General features: G+C 47.7%; 4 protein-coding genes across 8 annotated transcripts; 2 read left to right on the top strand and 2 right to left on the bottom strand.

Moving 5' to 3' along the window:
- The first annotated feature begins 340 nt into the window (after positions 1-340).
- Positions 341-3,722, top strand: LOC122623322 (protein penguin). The gene is made up of 5 exons (XM_043802407.1): positions 341-874; positions 1,521-2,223; positions 2,294-2,696; positions 2,789-3,264; positions 3,469-3,722. Exons 1-5 carry the CDS (start codon positions 429-431, stop codon positions 3,652-3,654), a joined length of 2,214 nt encoding a protein of 737 aa, XP_043658342.1. The 5' UTR covers positions 341-428; the 3' UTR covers positions 3,655-3,722.
- Positions 3,705-4,915, bottom strand: LOC122623323 (putative peptidyl-prolyl cis-trans isomerase dodo). The gene is made up of 3 exons (XM_043802408.1): positions 4,776-4,915; positions 4,325-4,666; positions 3,705-3,897 (listed from the first exon to the last, which is right to left on the bottom strand). The coding sequence occupies exons 1-3, from the start codon at positions 4,831-4,833 to the stop codon at positions 3,788-3,790; spliced, it is 510 nt and encodes a 169-aa protein (XP_043658343.1). The 5' UTR covers positions 4,834-4,915; the 3' UTR covers positions 3,705-3,787.
- Positions 4,916-5,373: 458 nt separating this feature from the next.
- LOC122625291 (protein flightless-1) lies at positions 5,374-11,157 on the bottom strand. 5 transcript variants are annotated; one of them, XR_006326544.1, is made up of 5 exons: positions 10,739-11,157; positions 7,189-10,343; positions 6,801-6,951; positions 5,688-6,630; positions 5,374-5,625 (listed from the first exon to the last, which is right to left on the bottom strand). XR_006326544.1 is itself a non-coding variant. In XM_043805369.1 (5 exons), the coding sequence occupies exons 1-5, from the start codon at positions 10,569-10,571 to the stop codon at positions 6,543-6,545; spliced, it is 3,510 nt and encodes a 1,169-aa protein (XP_043661304.1). In that variant the 5' UTR covers positions 10,572-10,675; the 3' UTR covers positions 6,405-6,542. The 5 variants fall into 5 exon arrangements, 3 of the variants coding, with proteins under 3 accessions (XP_043661302.1, XP_043661304.1, XP_043661303.1); XR_006326543.1 differs by lacking the exon at positions 10,739-11,157 and adding an exon at positions 10,518-10,674; XM_043805369.1 differs by lacking the exons at positions 5,374-5,625; positions 10,739-11,157 and adding exons at positions 6,685-6,762; positions 10,518-10,675 and having other exon boundaries at positions 6,405-6,630; positions 6,817-6,951.
- Positions 11,158-12,355: 1,198 nt separating this feature from the next.
- LOC122625293 (protein tweety) lies at positions 12,356-19,213 on the top strand. The gene is made up of 8 exons (XM_043805370.1): positions 12,356-12,391; positions 13,600-13,912; positions 14,276-14,761; positions 14,830-15,593; positions 15,719-15,888; positions 16,720-16,731; positions 16,813-17,743; positions 18,419-19,213. The coding sequence occupies exons 2-8, from the start codon at positions 13,775-13,777 to the stop codon at positions 18,819-18,821; spliced, it is 2,904 nt and encodes a 967-aa protein (XP_043661305.1). The 5' UTR covers positions 12,356-12,391; positions 13,600-13,774; the 3' UTR covers positions 18,822-19,213.
- Positions 19,214-19,494: the final 281 nt, after the last annotated feature.

The following is a 19,494-nucleotide window of genomic DNA, read 5'->3' as shown; positions in this document are numbered from 1 at the left end:
ATACGTTTTTGGGAAAGAATGCATACATTCATGGATATAGCGACGATGAGGAATATGTGAAACCATTGGATCCTGCCATACTTGTAATTAAAATTGGTACGACTTTGTTCTTGCAGAGTTTTAATTTAATATTGAATCACATATTATATTTTAGGCGCCAGCTGCTTTCAAATAAAATGTCGAAGGGCCACCCGGTCGTGTTAAACTAAATCCACCTTAAATTATATTTGAACATAACTTTTAACAAATAAAAGTACCTCATAGGGGTTTACTGTATTTGGAACGAAAATACCACATTCGGTATTATTAACACGGCTTGTGAATATTGCAATACCTGGTCACTCTGCGTCAACAGCACGTGTAGTTCGTTTTTTTGGCAACAACATTTGCTGTAATTTAGTTTAAGTGTCGAAAAAAACGCAGAGAAGATGGTTAGTTCGGAGCCGAAAGGACCTGCTAACGTGGTCAAGGCCAACAAATCGCCAGGCAAGCCCGCCAATGGACAGAAGTTCAAGCCCGGCGGAGCAGGAGGAGCCAAGAAATTCGACAAATCCGGCGGAGGACCGGGCAAAAAGTTCGACAAACCAGGCGCTGGTGGTGCCAGGAAGTTCGACAAACCTGGCTCCGGGGGCTTCAAGAAGTTTGACAAATCCGGACCAGCCGGCGACAAAAGGCTTGGCGGCAACAAGTTCGCCGAGGGCAACAAGTTCCGAGGAAAACCACAGACACAGCCACAGGCGCCGGCGGAGGGCGAGAAACAGGACTGGAACAAGTTCAAAAAGGAGAAGAAGGACCTCAAGCTGAAGCGCAAGAGCGCCAAGGACACCTACGAGATCAGCAAGGAGGCCAACCAGATCCACGAGAAGCTGCGATGGTGAGACTGCCTAAAACACGAGGGACAGCCCAAACAGATATGGCAACAAACATTCGTAGAGCTCAAATTAGCTTCCAAATTAGTTGAACTATACGAAATCTGATCTTTTAATGCACTTCTGTACGTGTAAAACGTTATAAGTTGTTAACGTTTTGGATATTCATTAGGCATCTCATACGATGTAGTTTCATGGTTTTCAGTTTAATGGACGCAGTTCTTTTGATTCCTTAAAGAACATCTCAATATATACATATATGGACATAAGAATCCAAAACAAAGCAGTTGTGCGAGACAAACCCAATCCTTTCCTTTGGTAGTTATAAAGAAATTGCCGCTGCCCAATCAAATTAAGTTCGAACTCCAAAGTAGTTGGTTTTAGTGATAAAAAAGAAGTATCTTTTTATGTTGAGCATTCTTACTTGTATCAAAGTTACTCTAGCCTTGCATGTCCGTATAAATGTTGAGATCTCGGGAACTCTAAGAGCTATGGAGTTAGAACTAAAAACGAAGATTATTTTCAAACGAGGGTCACAAACAAATCAACTCGATCCCCTGACGCGTTTTTATTTGTAAATAATAATTAATGAATACCGCACTTTCCTATTAGTTTAAACGTTAATAACATCATTTGGTGCTTGTCTTGCAGCCGCCGAACGGAGAACAAGGACAAGCTGGTGGAGCAAATTTACAAGGTGCTCAACGTTGGCGACACCATTTCGAAGGTGGTGAAGGCCCACGACACCGCCCGCGTGATCCAGAGCATGCTGAAGTACGCATCGCCAGCTTTGCGGGCCGAGATCTCCGAGAAGCTGCTTCCCTTCACCGTGGACATGTGCCAGTCGAAGTACGCCCAGTTCTGCGTGCAGCGGATGCTCAAGTACGGTGCCCCGGCCACCAAAGCAAAGTTGGTGGACAGCCTGTACGGACATATAGTGCGTTTGGCTGGACACAGCATCGGCAGTGGGCTACTGGACACGATGTACCAGAGTGCCACACCCAAGCAGCGCATCCACATGCGCCAGGAGTTCTACGGCGATCTGTACCGGAAGGCAAAGGATTCAAATGTGAAGACTCTGAGCGATACCTATAAGGAGGCCACGAACATGAAGGCCTCCATTCTGGGATCGGTTAAAGCAAACCTGGATCATGTGGCCAACAAGCAGCTGGTGGACAGTTCGCTGGTGCACGCCGTGATGCTGGAGTACCTGCGCGCCTGCGACGAAGATGAGGAGAAACTGGAGGAGACGGTTACTGCCTTTGCGGCTCTAGTGCCCCACATGCTGTCCACCAAGGAGGGCAGCGAGGCGGGTGTTATATGCTTCTACAAGTCGACGCCCAAGAACCGCAGAGTAAGTGTCCAGTGTATTCCGTGTGGTAATGAATCTGAGTCTTATATATTTTTGAAACCTTTCTAAACAGGCCATCATCAAGAACATCAAGGAGCACCTGCTCAAGATCGCCACCCACGAGCACGGCCATGTGTTCCTCATCTCGCTGCTGAACGCCCTGGACGACACGAAGGCAACCAAGAAGGCTATTTACGACCACCTACACGAGGATCTAAAGGCGCTGATGAGCAACCAGTATGGTCGACGGGTGATTCAATGGCTGGTGGCACCGGGCGATACCACATGCTTCCATCCAGAGTTCATTCGCACGGTTGAGGAGGGTCTGGCATTTGGCAAAAAGGAGAAGGAGCTGCGTCGCAAGGAGATCCTCGAGCAGATAGAGGCGCCGATTGCACAGTCCATCGCTGAGGATGCCGCCTTTTGGCTATCCAACAGCCACATCGGCCTGGTCACCGCCGACATTCTTAATCACAGTGAGTGCACACTTCTGGTAGCCAGAAATAGCAGAAATGTATTCAAACAAAAATTCCAATGCATTCACATCGTTTGCATCTCTGTCTTTTAGTTCAAGGCGAATCCTATGAGAAGGCGGCTTCAGCCCTCGCCCAAGTCGTCGCCCAGCCGGAGTGGCGCATTTCAGCAGACGCCGCCGGTCCGCTGCCGCAGGATAAGAAGAAGCCCCACAATGATGTGGAGGCCATTATAGCCGAGGCCACCAAGCAGCGCAGAAAACTGCTCAATGTCGAAAGTAGCAGCGACGATGAAGACGAGGAGGACGACAATGACGATGACGATGAAGAAGAAGAAGACGAGAAGGAGCAAAAGGAGGCGGCCGAAGATGATGCCGAACCCAAGCTGAAGAAAGCTAAAAAAGAGCCCAAAAAGCCAAAGGCAAAGGAGGAGGAGCCAGCGGCTCCATTGGTCTCCGGAATCGAGGAGGCCGGCATGCACATTGTATTGAAAAAGATACTCAAGAACGATGGCAAGCAAGAGGGCACTCCATTCAGCCAGCAGCTTCTCCAAAACTTGTCCTCCGCTGTGGTAAGTACTTCAAATTCATTTACTTCAATGTCATTTATTTTTCTAAGAATTGTAATTGCAATAGTGGGTAATTTTCTTTGAGGGGTTTTTCATTTTATTTAAAGATTCTTCGACATTATTTTAGTATAATAAATAAGTAGTCCGTTCGCAAAGTAAACAGGTTCACTCAGATTTTAATTTCTTTCTACGATTCCACCTTTACAGCTAAAAGCCTGGCTGGGCGTAAATCGGGCCTGTTTCGTCCTGCTGAAGCTGGTGGAGGACTGCCCCTCACTGCTGGAAGACTGCAAGAAAGCCATCGCGGCGGAGAGGAGTCTTAGCCAGATACTCGCGGACCGCAAGACGCCCGGAGCCAAGCTGCTGGCCGCCAAACTGGACATTGGCAAATGAAAACCGTTTCTAGCTTAGACAAGACCTAACATTTTAAAATACAATACATAATTCTATATTGAAATGGCTGTAAATTCCGTTTTATTCATGTGAAGTGACGTGAGTTGTGCTGTGGGGTCGGTGCTCGATGAGTCTAGGCCTTGCGCAGAATAATGTGCAGGCCGGAATCGCCGTCGACGATGCCCGACAGCTGGCCAACGTTCAACTTGAAGGCGGCGTCCTCGAATGCCGCCTGCATCTGACCTGTGGGGAGAAAGGTAATTAGAAGCAGTCAGGTTGGGTGGCCTAGTATGAACTCTACCCTAAGCGATTACAAGTAGGGGAACTATAGATATTACAATTGTAGGCAACAGTAATAAAGGAACACCAAAGCCAATTGCACATAGTGTTTGTCTATTATTTTAACTATTCCTAATCTTTAAGTGGTCTATTTCTCCATTGAACTGGAAACAAAGGAACTATTAGGATTAGCAATGCTTCCTCATTTTGCATACAACAAACCGTCAATTCAAGGGGAAGGTGATTAAGTTTGGTCTAGATTGCGATCAGGAAGAGAATCAACAACTGGGAAACAACATGATCATAGTCGGACACAGATCGAGGAGCACTCTAGCCTGAGCTCGAACTGTGTTAATAACAAATGCACAGCTGGATGTAACTTGTGTCGTACCTCTGCCGAACCTTCCCAGGTCGCCGCCCCTCTTGGCGGAGCTGCAGTCGGAGTAGGAGCGGGCCAGCTCGTCGAAGGTGGCTTCCTGCTGGACGATTTTGTTGCGATAGACCTCCAGCAGCAGCTGGGCCTCCTCCTTGGTGCGGGTGATGTTCGCCTCGCGCCACGAGCTGGGACGCCGGCTGCCCTTGTGCTTGACCAGGAGATGCAGGCACTGCACCTCGTCTGGGGCATCTCCGCTGCCGGCGGATGCGCCGCCGCCTCCTCCCGTCTTCTTGGCCGGCTCAGTGGGCTGATCCCACTGCGACTCCTTCGTGTACACATTGAGGTAATAGCTCATTCCTGCAAAAAGCCAATCATGTCCAGGTTCAATTTAGCGTGCCGGTTTTGCATTCTGCATTCCGCCGGGAAGCCAGCGGCACGGCGTGAGCGGTAGTGCATTTAAGCTTACCTGTGGAGCGGCTGGTGCGCTTTTCCCAGCCCTCCGGTAGTTGCTCGGAGTCAGGCATTCTGTTTTCGCTTGATTTAAACTAAATTACAAAAAAATTTGTCGGCATAGAATAAACCACCAGTGTGACCACGCCGAACACGCTTTTAATACCGTCCATCAAAATCGATAACGCCTGCGACGGCTTATCGATATACGATGTGGTGAACTCGCCAAATGTGGTGCGGGCACTCGCTAACTGCGGTGTGTGCACTCGCTAACGTAGATAACACTGAAGAAAATAAAATAATGAATAATAATAAAAACAAAAATTAACAAAAGAGCACTTAATTTATATTTACATTTTAGCCAACTAAATATCACATATTGCTCGCTTAAACGGACCTGCAAAAAATTATATGCACGAAATAGAGCTACAGTTGAAAATCGAGCAAGTTAAAGTGATTGAAAAGGTAAGAATGATTTCGATTCGGTAAACGTTAAATACGTTTAAACGTATTTATTTCCATTCCCATACCTCCTGGAATCCGACACACACACGCATTGCAATTTTTCTAATGTTTATTCAGGGGATTAATAAAAATAAAATAAATACGTGGCATTTGTACAATTAGTTGTAGTGTTTCTTTCGATTTTATTACAGGCTAGCTTTAAGTAGGTTAACATTTTAAAAGGACTAGCACAGGGAGTAATCCTCTCAGCTCAGCGTATGTATATAAATATTGCGTATTTGTAGGCATATGTGATATATATTTGCATTATATATACTCATGGGGTTTTCTCGTAAAGAGTGGGCGAATACTTGGCGTTCTTGGAGTTGTTAGCTAATTAGTTAAGGGCGGGAGCAAGTGAGCTAATAAAAAAATTTAAATTAATTATACAAAACAATTAAATACATTTTATAAAAGTACAAACATTATCTTCCTCTCGCAACCTGACTGGCTTTTCTTTCGATTTCTCTCGATACGATTCTGCTCTGTCATGTCTTCTCGGGCAGCTACTCTGTCACGGCAGCTGCCCAGCCCCTTCCCAGCGATCTCCATCTCAATCTCCATCCACGTCCAGCTACCAGAATCTAACTTAATTCTTTTAAACCAATTTACACCTCGAAGGGGCTCCTCTAACGCGTTAAAATGAAGGTGACACCTCTAAGGTGCCTCTAACCACTCCATAAAACTAAACTCAAACTGCAAGGGTGCTCTTCAACTTCTGGTTAATAAATGCACTTCCCGAAGGCGATTCACTAGTTCTGGCCGGACTCAAAGGCGCCATTTGATTTGTAAAACTAAACTAGCGCCTTAAAGGCGCTTTCTATACGCTGTACAAATTAAACGCACACTCTGAGGTCGCCCTTTGTTGATTTGGAGAACTAAATGTCCACATGGTGGTGCATGAATTAGGGAAATATATAAGAACCTCTCGACGATGCTCCTTCAGTTGCCTAAAATTATAAATACACCTTGAAGGCGCTCCAGCCGTGGAAGCACTTGGTGAACCGGCGCGACTCCTTGTTCTTCATCGTGAGGAAGAGCTTCCTCGGCCGCTCCGGCTGCTTGATCCGCATGTGCTGGATGTACACCTGGGCGGACTTGTAGGCCAGCTTCACCTCCACCTCGCTGCAACGCGGTCCCATCCACAGGAAGACGTGCTCGCCATTGTCCAGGATCATGATGTCGTCGTCGGCCAGATCATCCTGGCAAAAGTCGGCGCACTTCTCGGCCACCGTGTAGTAGCCCCGCTCGTTGGAGCAGCGGAACAGCCGCGTGTAGTTCATGTACTCCGCGTCCGTATCGTAAGGCTTGCTGCCGCCCAGCGCCACCCAGAAGAAGTTCTCCGGCTCGTCGCCCTCATTAAGGATCTGCGAATGATTGTTGGGTAAGGATTAACAAATTCGTGTACCCATATTCCATACTTCAGCTGAAATCTTCCCATTCGTTTCAATTGACAAACACACCCACTACACCAGAACCGGAACCGGAACCAGATTGATCTATGCGATATCGTGGTTAGACCACACATGGAACCTACTTGCAAGCTCACCCACGGCGAGTTAAACATCTGCTCGGCAATATCCTGCACCAGTTTGGCCTCCTCGTTGCAGGCCTTGCTGCCTATCCACACGTACACAATCCCCGACTGCGAATCGTCCTCCGTTTCAAATGGCACATGGAGTATGTAGCTGAAACAAAACGTATTGTTTATTAAATATTGGAAAGACTGCGAGTGTGCGTGTGCTTGTTCATTATCTTTTGGATATAATACCGGGGCATGTCACGTAGGCTACAAGGAATTTCACTTTTAAACAACGATAAGACAAGAATGTTGATCCCATAAGATCGTACATGTCATACATCTTAAAATAGAAACCTGACCTAAATTGGTTCCCACAGTACTAAGGAATATGTAAAGTACTCACCAGAAGGCCGAATTGAGATGCACTGCATCCGGATTAATTTGGATAAGGCGCGTGGTGAGCGCACCGCCGTTTGATCGCAGGTGAAAGAATTCAACTGGTGACTTGCCCTTCGCCGTGAGCGCCTTGTCCTTCCGCTTGCCGGTGTGGATGATGAACTTCCGCTTGAAGTGGGACATGAACTTGAGGTTCTCCTGCTGCTGGAAGATCCGCACCACCTCCAGTTCCTCGCCGAACATCGCCTTGAACTTCTTCTGCAGCGTAAAGGTAAACGTGAGCCAGCCCATATTGCCGGCATTGCGGCCCTGCCAAAAGTAAACGACGCACTGGATCTCGTCCTCTGGTTGATTGTTGGCGCTGGATTTACTGTCGTCTGCGGCTGGGTTCGCACCATCTTCAGGGCCGTTTTCGGGCTCCTCGATGGGAATGCAATAGCGACAGAGGAACACATAGCATTCGCCGGTGTAAAAGCGACCCAATTCCTCCTCGGGCAGCCGAACGAACTTCTTGTTCTCGAGTACAAAGGCCTCCATCATCTCCAGATCGTAGTTCCACTCCTCCTCCAGCTGTTCCGCCTCTGCCAAGGGCATGGCCGACTGCCGGGGCATAAAAAGCGCGGCAAGATCCGTGCGCGTCTCCTGCTGCCGAGCCCACTGTGTGAGATTTGCCCCTGTCTTGGCCACCGACTTCGCCGTTCTCGTGAAGTCCACGGCCATTACCTCATCCCAGCCAGCGAACTTGGTCCGGAAGATCTGCATTTCATTGCCCTCGGGCACACGCATCACGAGGGCGTATTCCGGACGATCCATCATGTTGAAGAGCTCCCGACTCAGCTTGACAGCGGCCGCTCGGACCAATCTCGTCGACTTCTTGCCAAACCAAACGAACAGATCGGTGTAGCAGTCGAGTATGTAGACGTGCTTGCTATTCAGCAAGGTATGGCATAGTTTTTGCTCAGGTAACTCCACTTGCGGCAATTCCAGATATCCCATTCCCAGTTGCACCTGGTAGAGGCGAGGCTGCACCGGCTGATAGTCCTCTGGAACGTGCTCCTTTGGTGGCTCTGCGGCAGCTGCCTCCTCCGGAGTCATGTCCAGTCCTTGCCAGAACTCCGGGCTCTCCTCGCCCTGCCGTTCCAGCTGGATTTCACACTTGTTCTTCCGCTCCGTTTTGCTGATCTTTTCCGCCATTAATCTGGCCTTGGAGTTCAGCGTGTTCTTCGATCTCTCGCCCATCCAAATGTAAATGTGGGTGCCCAGATCCAGGACAAAGGCGTTGCGGGGATCCAGCGAGGCAACGGAAGGAGCCACTGGCTCCAGATGAATAGTAGCACCATAGGCGTGCACCAAATACAATCTGGTGATATGTATCATCTCCTCTATGGTATAGAAACCAGTAGCTGTGCGTCCGCCCTCGATGTAGATGACTTCCGTCTCGAAGAGCGCCAGAAACTGCTCGGATTCATCGCCCTGCTCCTCGCGAACCGTTCGACATCGGGCGCCCAGGAAGTTTCGTAGGTTCACTGCATGAATCGCAGCACAAGCTCGTTTGTCCAGGGTGGCTTCGTTGCCTATCCAAAAGAATATTTCCCAATCGAGCAGGCCCAGGTCATCGAACTTGGTCTTGAGAACTATGTAGCAGTCGCCCTCGTAGAACTTGCCATGTACAACCTCCTCAATTTTGTTGGGCAGGAAGTTCTCGATCTCCCAAATGGTCAGGCCCGGCAGCTGGCCATCGTCCTTCTCAAAGAACTTGGAGTAGTCCAGTTGCGGTTTTTCCAGCGACTCGTCCCACCTCTTGGGTTTCAGGGATTCCGGCTTGCCGTCCTCGGGCAGAGCACCCGCCTCGTTATCCTTATCCTTTGCCACGTCCTTCATGCCCTTGAGCACCTTGGCAGCATCCTGATCGCCTTCGCTGCGAGGACCGCGTCGTAAACGAATCTTCCTCGCCGTTGAATCCTTGGGCGTTGCTGACGATGGCATTGAAGGCGGCACAGCAGCCCCAGCTAACCTCAGCTGAGTTTGCAGACTAAAATCTATGTTGTAGAACTCAAGACTGGTGGCTTTACTCGCTTCGCTTGGCTTGGGCGGCATCACTAGCTCCGGATTGTTGCGCAAGTCCAACTGATCCAGGCCCTCGAGCAGGTGAATGGCATCGGGCAGGGTTATGAGCCGATTGCAGCTCAAGTTAAGCTGCTTCAAAGCACCACATCGGCAGAGTCCCTCTGGCACCATTTCTAGCAGGTTGTTGGCAGCCGAAAAAACCTCCAGAGCCCCGAGTTTGCCGATGCCCGAGGGTATGCCCTCGAAATTCAGCTTATTGTCGTTCACCAGCAATCGCCGCAGCTTTGGGAGTTTGCAGAGCGCAGCAGGAAGCGCAACCAGTTGATTCCGCGACAGATTTAGCGACTCAAGGCGCTGCCAAAGCTCCACGCCGGCACTTAGTTCGGTTAGTTCGTTGTCGCTCAGATTCAGTCGCACCAGGGTGACCACATTGTAGACGCAGTCGGGCAGCTTGGGCAGGGAATTGTGCGACAGGTCCAGCTCGCAGAGATTGGCTAAACTGTCTAGGCTGGTGGGGAAATTGAGGAGCGTGCGCTGCGTGCCGCTCATCTTGAGGACCTCCAGGCTCTGCAGCGAGGGCAGTTGCCGCAGTTGAAACAGCTCCAGCGGATTGTGCGATAGGTCGAGGGTTTTCAGATTAATCAGACGTCGCGTCTGCGGCGGCAGTGTCTCCAGTCGATTGTGCGACAGATCCAGGAACAGCAGATCCGTGAGATGGATGAACAGCGGCGTGGGTATGCTCTCGATTTGATTGTTGCTCAGGTTGAGCACTATCAGGTTCTTGGCTCGCTCCAGGCCCTCGGGAACCTCCTTTAGTTTGTTGTGCGACAGGTCTAGCGTGGTCAGCTCCTCCAGATGAAACAGCTCCGGCGGTATACCGCTGTTCTTAAGCTGATTGTGCCGCAGGTCGAGGGATCGCAGGCAGGACAGCTCCGTCAGCTCGCCAAAGATCTTCTCCAGGCGGTTGTGGTTCAGCGAAAGGTGCTCTAACTTCTGTAGGTGGCCAAGCTCCTCGGGAATCTCCGCCAGCTGCGTGCGATCCAATGTGAGCCACTGCACCCGCGACATCTGCCGCATGGAGCCGGGGAATGTTGCCTGCAATGGAATCAATCATATTTTGGGATTATCTCTGCTTCGGACTTATGACTAATGCCCAGGTTTTTCGTGTGTGTGCTTTTCGGTGACCTGTTTCCTCGCTTCTTTTTTTTAGAACCTGAACCCCTCCGAAAAATCAACAACGGTGCGGCCGTTTTTGCTGGTTGTACTCACGCTGAAATCATTTTTCGTAAAGTCCACACCGCGCACGAACGGCAGCACGCTCATTTTGACCACATAAAATGTTATATTTGTTATATATTTGGGCTCAAGCTGCTGGCCCTGTTTTTCGTTTCTTCTTCTTTATTTTGTTTTTTTTTTGCACTAAAAAAAAAGAAGAGTAGCTGGTGACCGTTCACCGCTCCCCCAAGCAAACGGCTTGCTTCTGGTCGCACCTTGATATGCAGTTGCCGGAACTGGTCACACTGAGCACTTGACTAGCGTTAAGCAACACTGAAGTGTTGGAAATCACAGAAAGCGCACTCGCGTCGCGCCTTGTAGGTCCAGTTGGGTTCGATTTAAGCTGATTAGTCACATAGAATGGGTGCTTTGTAAGCTTAAGTATATTAAAAAATTTGGGATTTTGACGGAATGAATAGCTTTAAGAGCCTAAAATAGAATTTTACACTTCTAAATATTAATTTTGCATGGCCTTGAATGTTTGGCCACCACTGTATACAAATTGATCAAGTCGAGTGTGACCGTGAATGGCTAACTACTGTGTAGCTGATTTTAAAATTATTGTGAATTCCCGGAACCGAGTTTGATGTGGCCTAAATTTTGAAGTTGTTTTTTCTATTTAAAAAGAGAACTGTTATTTTCAAAGGCTCCTATGGTTTTGGTAAAAACACATTGACCTTTAACGGAGTATATGATCGAAACACAGGTTAATATTTTTAAATATCTTAAGAACTTGAAGTAATACAAATAATATGAATACAATTAATTTGCCTAACTATACATTCGTTGTTTGCCTAAAGTCTTTCATATAATAAAGTAAATACGTCTTTAAAATAATAATAATAATCTATAAGAGCCGAACTCTTAGGTGTATGCTAACTGGCTTAAGGCGGTCACACTGGATGGGGTTCGGGTTTTTCGAAGGGTCCTTTTCGTCCTGGGAAAAAAACAGCAACATCGTATCGTGAGCATAATCCAGAGGGTGTGACCAAATTGAACGACACGAAATTTTCATACTTTGCCCAGTCTTCGGAATGTGAAGGTCCTCGCTCGTGTGTTTTGTTGCCCTTTTACCGATATTGCAAAAACATAAAATCAAATCAAGTCTCTAAAAACAATTCAAACCTGAATGAAATTGAATAGATACGCAAGTGCAAGAAATACGGCAAATTGATCGAATTAATGGCAACTAAAAATAGTGCAGCAAAAAGTAATAATTTCGAATTTTTTGCCGAGACACTCGGAACTGGGCTTTGTTTGTTGTGGAAAATTGTGTACCCCCGAAAAAGGAGTGTTTTTATTTGCCGTCGTTCGTCAATAGCTTAAACGCCAAATTGCTGGCGAATTGCATTTATGCCGTTGTTGTGTGGGTGTGTGCGTGTGTTATTGTTGCATTTGCTGTTGTGTAGCAAACGCACTTTGCAGTTGGTGTTTGCGTGGGTGCGGGAATGGGTGGGGGTGGTATAGACAGAAGAAGCGGGGTGGGCGGGGTCGGCGGAAAGTGGGCGCAGCAATTACGAGAGAACTGCCAAAAGAAATAAGGATAAGGAAGAGGAAGAGGAAGGGGAAGCAGTGGCCAGAGAAGAGCGAACTTTTAATCAATAGATATACAAACGCACGCGCAGCCGCGTTACCGTTACTCGCACACTCGCTGTCGCCTCTTTGCCATGCCTCTCCGATGCTGTTGGTGTTGGTGTTGGTGTTGTTGCTGCACTGGACGAAGCAGGAAGAGGAAGCAAGTGAACAAAATTGCTATTGCGCTGGGCAGCATCGTTCGTCCTCAATCCCGAAATCAAGTAAAAAATGAATTGAGGAAAAAGTACTGGAAAATAAAAACATCCGCGTGCGCGCAGCTAAATCGTTTAACGGTATAAGTTCAAAACTAAAATCCATGAACCGGCAAGCCCTCGGCTTTGTTTTTTAATTGAAAAGCGCCCGAAAGTGTGGGGCAACCTACTTATTGAGCAATTAAGGCCATGCCCACGCATGCACGCCCACATACTCGTGTATGTATGTGTGTGTACATGCAGGAGCCGTTAGTTCGAGTATGCCAAAAAGTGGGGTTAAAATCGAAATCGCAGATCCCTATAGAGCAGGAGAAAGAAGAAGACAAGACAGCTCCTTTTTGCATATTTCAGCGGATCCGGGAAATTATCACGTACATATGCGTGTACTATGTAGTTTGTGAATTCGGGGTTGTTCAACATGCATCAGTTTGTGCTCAATATACATATGTACTTCAAAATCACTTGCAATTTATGTGCATAGTACGGATAATATGAACAATAAGATGCTCTAAATGGGTGGTCCATAAAATTAATGGCGTACTCCCAAGTGTACAGCTGTTATGGAGATCAATGTACATATTTGTTTGCAGAGTAAAAAGAGTATATTGCGTTTTCCGACCATATAAGAAATATTTGTATATGCATATGCATGTGTGCACAAATGTGCATAAACATTTTATTGGTCAGGATCGCTAGTTATGCCTAACAATCAGTACGGACAAGCCTGCACTTAAAGATCCTTAAAACTAAACATTCACGGAACGCATTGCAAACATTGCCACGCCCACAAATCGCGTGATTCTGCGGTGTGCATATTTCAAATATTGTGCGTGTAAAGTTGTTACGCCGTTTTGTATGCAACGTTTTTGCTAAGAAGCGTATTGTTTTATAAATAATCATTATCCATGTAATGCCATAAATTGTGCTGCTGGAATTTTGTCAGCTTTGGTTGTTTTCTATATTATATTATACATTTCTTTGTGTATAGAATACAATACAATTAGCGATTTTAAGTACACATAAAAAATACAAGAGCATTTTGGGAATTTTCTAATCAGCCTCAGCCTCTTAAGGTCAAATTCTTATCGGTCACACGTGAAATCTATTAACTGAACTTAAGTGATAGTAAGGGTTTTGAAAAACGAACATGGTCCATCTGTCAGATTTCATTGACTTGAGTTTACTTCAGAAAGTGCTTTCGGGGCCTCAGAACATATAAATTAATTAAGGAACGCACACTTCTGGTTACCTAATATCCCTTTCCCCCGGTTTCTTCACCCTTTCTCCAGTGCACAGCAATTTGGATTTGGTGTCAAGAGGTTAGGAAACTCAGGCCCGTGAGCACGTAGCAGAAAAACGCAGCTGTAACGAGGGAAAGGAAAACCGCCAGGAGCAACAAAGGACAGGAAGAGCAGGAACACATTCCGATTCCACAAGGGGAGGAGCCGAGGAAAGCAGGCCAGGATGGGCGACTATCACGAGTTCACGGACCAGTACAAGGTGCCGGTGATAGCGAAGCTACTCCACGCCCTGCCCCACTACAACATCACGTTCCACAAGATCAACAGCACGTTCCGACCCAACGATGAGATCTACTTGGAGGTGAGTAAACTCTCTCGGTGCAGTGCAGTAGTACTTCCGTATAGCGCATTCAATTGACTCAAAGTACAGTGGAAGTTCGTTTGAATGGTCAATGATTATGATATGATATGGTTTTAGCAGAATTGAATTTAATTTGTTTTTAATATTCAGTCAGATGGTCGCTTAAAATTAAAATTACACAAATATGAAAATATCAATTTGTCGTTCAAATATTCGATTTTAATTGTTTTTCTAATAATTTCCAACATATATCAAAAATTCTATTAAAACATGCATCGTATATATATACAAAAATATAGTTTATAGGAATAGCTTTTCTTTAACAAGTTTTACCAACTTTATTACCCTTGATTCCACTTATAGAGCCTGGGCATTCTGGGCTCGGTTCCGGCTGCCCTGCTGATCGTCTCGCTGCTGGGACTGCTCTTCTATCTAATGACCCGCTGCTGTGACCGGAAGCCGCGGCCAGCGCACTCGATCACCAGCCTGAAGGTGGCCCTGTCCATCGTGACGGTGATGTGCTGTGCGGCGATTGGGTTGGGATTGTACGGGAATGATGATCTGCACAATGGACTGCTGGAGGTGCTGACGGCGGGCAGGAAGGTGGACAATCTGGTCACGACCATCCGGAATCAGACGCACATCTTGGAGAACACGCTGACGAATCGCATACGGCCGCAGCTGGTGGAACTGGCGGACATCTTCGATCAGCCGGTGTCGAATCAAACGGCCCTCTCTAAGCTCTTTGTGTCGCTCAATATTGTCCAGGGAAACGTTACCCTAGCCACGAATGCGGCCAGCGATATCCGACGACCCCTGATGGGCATCTCCATGACTCACTTCCTGACGGTAGGCACTTTTAATATCCACATGTAGACAGCAATAATGCCAAATTGATGACATTTGTATCCCAACAGCGCGGCGACCAATGGGAACTGATCCGCTGGCCGGGCACGGTGGCCACCTTGGCCCTGCTCCTTGTGTTGTGTGCCGTACTGCTGGTGGGCGTGGCCCGGCACTCGCGTTGCGCCCTAATCCTGTTCAGCGTGTGCGGCTTGCTAGCCGTTACCGGTTCCTGGCTAATGTCCGGTCTGTATCTCTCCTCCTCGGTGGCTGTCGGCGATCTGTGCATTTCGCCAGCGGATTTCCTGGTGTCCACGGCTCCCAGGGACCTGCCCACGAATGTGCTACTGCACTACACCCAATGCGAACCAGGTCACACGAATCCGTTTACCCAACGCCTGAGGGAATCACAGAATTCCCTAAACAATGCTCGCAGTGCCATGGCCACAGTTATGAAGATATCGCTGGTGCTCTTCAAATCCTCGGGGCTGCAGCCCAAGTTGGGTGCTGTGAATGCCGATCTGAATAGCAGTGAGAGATTGCTGACCCAACTGACGGCGCTCGTAGATTGCAAGGCAGTGCATCACAATTTTTTGGCCGCCGCTCGAGGACTTTGCGAGGGAGGATTACTGGGACTGGTTCTTATGCTGATAGCCAGCTTTATTGCCGCCATTTTGCTTACTATCATGGTGTGGGTGGACTCGCACACGTGGATTTATATACGCAAACGGAATGACTACGCCCAGGTGGATGAGCCGTCGTATATTTCGCATCCGGCACCGCAGAACCACCAGCAGATGATGAACGCCGCCAGGACATTGCCGCGAAATCATAATGGGTATGTTTTAGAAGATCCCTTCGTGACCCGTCCCGCCCGATTCCCGCCTCCATTCTCTCGATCTCTCTTTCTCTGTTCTCTCTCGTCCCGTTTTCTCTGCTCTTGCGCCATATCTGACATTCCAGGCACTTCAGTCCGCCGGTGATCAGCGGCTCCCATACGCTCCAGCATCCCAGCAAGCGCCAGCAGCACGAGATGATGGCCCACGCCCACATCCAGCAGAACATGCGCGCCATGGGCACCCACACGCTGGGCCGGCTGCCGTCGCACAACCACAGCCCCACCCACATGACCGGTAAGTGGGGAGCCCACACCACCCACTCCCGAAACTCAACTCGAAACACACGCCCACTACTCTATCTGACCTTACACTGAGGAAAAAAACGTCCTAACTGAAAAAGCTCCGAAAATGTAAAATGTGCTGAAACCCACAAAGGCAAACATTTAAAAATTGTATTTAAAGAATTTGGGCATTACATCAAAAACATTTGGTAAATGTTGTGTATTTTAAAATTATCAAATTTTCGATGAACAGATTTCTGATATTTTATGAGCTTTCATTAAGGCGTTTTTATCTCAGTGTACGTGTACATATTTATATCAATCTTTGTGTCCATATGTGTATAAAGTCCAAAGACGAAATTGAGCTGGTAATCTTATATCTATTTAATCTAATTATGTGTAATTCAGAAAAATCTTAAATTAACTTATTTCATGTTTTAAAACAAATGTACATATGTAAAGTTTGAAATGGCATACATTTTATTTATAACATTCAGACAATGTTGAGAAAGAAATAAACAATAAGCGTTAACCGATTTCATCGGAATTTGAATATAAATAACCGTTACTAAACCGATACGCAACCGGTTCAGATATTTTCAAACTAGCTTTGCGTCCCAAATAAACGGCAAACCGCTCAATTCGCTCTCATCACGTATATTCTTCTATATAATCTCATTCCATGCTAAATGCCCGCGCCCATCCATCGACCCACTCCACGACCACACCATCGTCGCGCCGACCACCTGCACCCTGCATCCTGCATCCGCATCCAACGTCCACATCCACATCCTTCGTCCAACCCGCGCCTATTGCTAATCGTTGTGTGTGTGCATTTTTGTAGGTCCCAATAATGGTAAATATGCAACCCTAAGCAAACAATGCAAGACATTGGAAGCGAATGACTTTTACTGAAAACCGTCGCCACCCCCCGCAGCAGCAGCAGTCGCAGCAGCAGCAAACGCCGCCGCCAACATGCCGCCGACCACGCAGGCCGCCCAACAGCAACAGCAGCAGCAGCAGGCACAGCAGCAACAGCAGCAGGCACAGCAACAGCTGGGAGGACCACAGCCCATCTACTGCCATCATCCCCACCAGCATCCACATCCGCACCAGCATCCGCATTCGCACTCGGCCGCCGCCGTGGCCGCTGCCGTGCAGCACCAGCATGCGATCTACCACCAACAGCAGGCGCAGCAATATGGCACCTATACCACTGCGGCCCACCATGCACCGCATCACCTGGGGCCGGGCCAGAGCCAGATCTACCAGCAGATTCCGGCGCATTTGGCGCCCCAACTGGCGGCCAATGGCAATCCCCATTCCATATATCAGCCGCTAGTTGCTGTTAGCCAGGGCTCCATATATGTATCCAATTTGGCCACAATGCGTCGCCAGAACAGCCAGGGTGGCCCACAGATACCGGCGCACCAGCATCCACCCAGCTTGCATCAGCAGCAGCAGCAACCACCGCCCCCCTCGCAGCAGCAGCAACAGCTGCATCAGCTCAAGTCCCCGCAGCAACACCAGCAACAGCTCCAGCAGCACCAGCAGCAGCAGCACCAGCAGCAGCAACACCAGCAGCAGCAACTTCACCAGCAGCAACAGCAGCAGCAACATCATCAGCAGCAACAGCAAAACGAATCGGATGTCGTGCCCATCAGCACGGCCATGGATAGCGCCATTTATGATCGGGATAAGCAGATCTACAAGTGCTCCACTTTGCGGCAAGGCGGCAAGTTTGATCCCAAGTACAAGCCATCGATTCTCAACTGCCCACTGCCGGAGATCCCCAAAGATGCGGAGCAGCCCAAGGTGGAGTCCATCTACGAGCAGCGTCAGCAGGCTCACCACCAAAACTACTCCAAGTAGGTGTTGGGGTGCAAATAAAAGAACTTTAAATTCCTTTCATAACTGCTTCAGGAATGCATTAAACAGCATAATGAATGCTTTTATTCTATTATCCATCAATAAGGATAATTAATATTAATATTACCATTTGTTGTTTTATTTTATTCTTTAAAACATGTTTATTATTATTTTGCATGTTTTAATGTGCGACTATTTAGAACGCTAGTTATGTTAAAAAGTATTTTAGCATCCCAGTTTGAATCCCTTTAATCCCGTTGGTAGAGGAAAGGGTATACTAGATTCGTTTAAAGTAAAACACAGGTAGAAAAAAAGGCCGTCCGTCTGTCTTTCTGTCCGCTCATCTGTCCGTCTGTCCGTATATATTTCGATATCTCTAAAGCTCGAAATTTTAGATTACGATTTTAGATTTTAATGACACCTACGTCATGCAAGGTTGTTTCAAGACATTGCCACGCCCCCTCTAATTCTTTTCCTGTCGCTCACATCGCCGTCCCGTTCGCACTAGCTGAGTAACGGGTATCCGATAGTCGAGGAACTCGACTATAGCGTTCTCTCTTATTTTGCAACTACTACCCCGCGACCATCGTTACAAAATTACAAAACGTTTTAAACTAAAGGCTTTAACAATTAGCCATGATATATCCTAAACTGAATCTTTCCTCTCCGTGCAGGACCCTGCAGCGTCCACCGATGAAATTGCCGCCCCAGATGAAGGCTATTCCTCCGCCGCGCATTGGCACGCCCACCTCGCCGCCCCCGCCCGTCGCACAGCCGCTGAACGAGGCCAATGGAGGAGTGCCGTCGGGTCTGCAGAACGGAGGAGGCGGTGTAGGAGGAGGAGGAAACGCCAACGAGGACACCTCGCTGCCGCCGCCGCCGCTGGAAGCGCAAACGGAGGCGACAAAGGGCCGAATGGGAGCAGGACCGGCGGCCAATGGCAAGGTGCTGCACAATGGCGGAGGCGGAGGAGGCGTACCCGGTGGGGGCGGAGGAGCGGTGGACGACGATGATGATCTGCCGCCGCCACCGCCAGCGATAACCGACGAGAGCAACTATGCGGTGACGGAGCTGTAAGATGGTTGCTGCTAAAACCACAACACCCAGTGAAGGCAGGCAGGACATATAAGACAGGAATTGGTCAGGACTTGGGATTGGGGCGTCTTCCTAGAACTCGGATGTAGGATAGGTAAACATATATCGAGGGAATCGGGGAAATGGGACTAAGTATTGCTGGAGCGGCGAGTGTTCCTTCTTGATTTGTTGCATTTAACGTACATTTATCGTATCGTAATCGTATCCTAGACCGGAGTCCTGCGTTTCGTCTTTTGTACATACTATACACCGAACTATACCCGAACATTCCAAGGAAGTCGACATGAAGTGACATGGATTGAAACACAGATACTAGACACCCGCAGACAGACAGATGGACGGACGGACACATGTAACATATATCAGCGATCTATTACTTATATAAATATATATATATATATCCATTTAGGACACGGTTATTCCTTTTTGATAATAGCATATTTTTACCAATTTTAAAGCGCTAAATTGTCAGAAAGAAACAATTTTACGGGGGCTAACTTATTGTATTATACAACATTAATCTACGAAAATATATAAATTGTATATCCTCTACAACAAAAAACAGAAAACAGAAAAACAGCAAAATGAAAAGAAAACGAAAATGGAAATGAAAAAGAAAATGAAAACCATACCGAAAACGAAAGACCGACACTTG

This window comes from Drosophila teissieri, chromosome X (genome assembly GCF_016746235.2).
Source record: "Drosophila teissieri strain GT53w chromosome X, Prin_Dtei_1.1, whole genome shotgun sequence".
In the NCBI taxonomy this organism is placed as follows: domain Eukaryota; kingdom Metazoa; phylum Arthropoda; class Insecta; order Diptera; family Drosophilidae; genus Drosophila; species Drosophila teissieri.
Note: the sequence above shows the minus strand (reverse complement) of the source record. Positions and strands in the feature narration are given on the sequence as shown.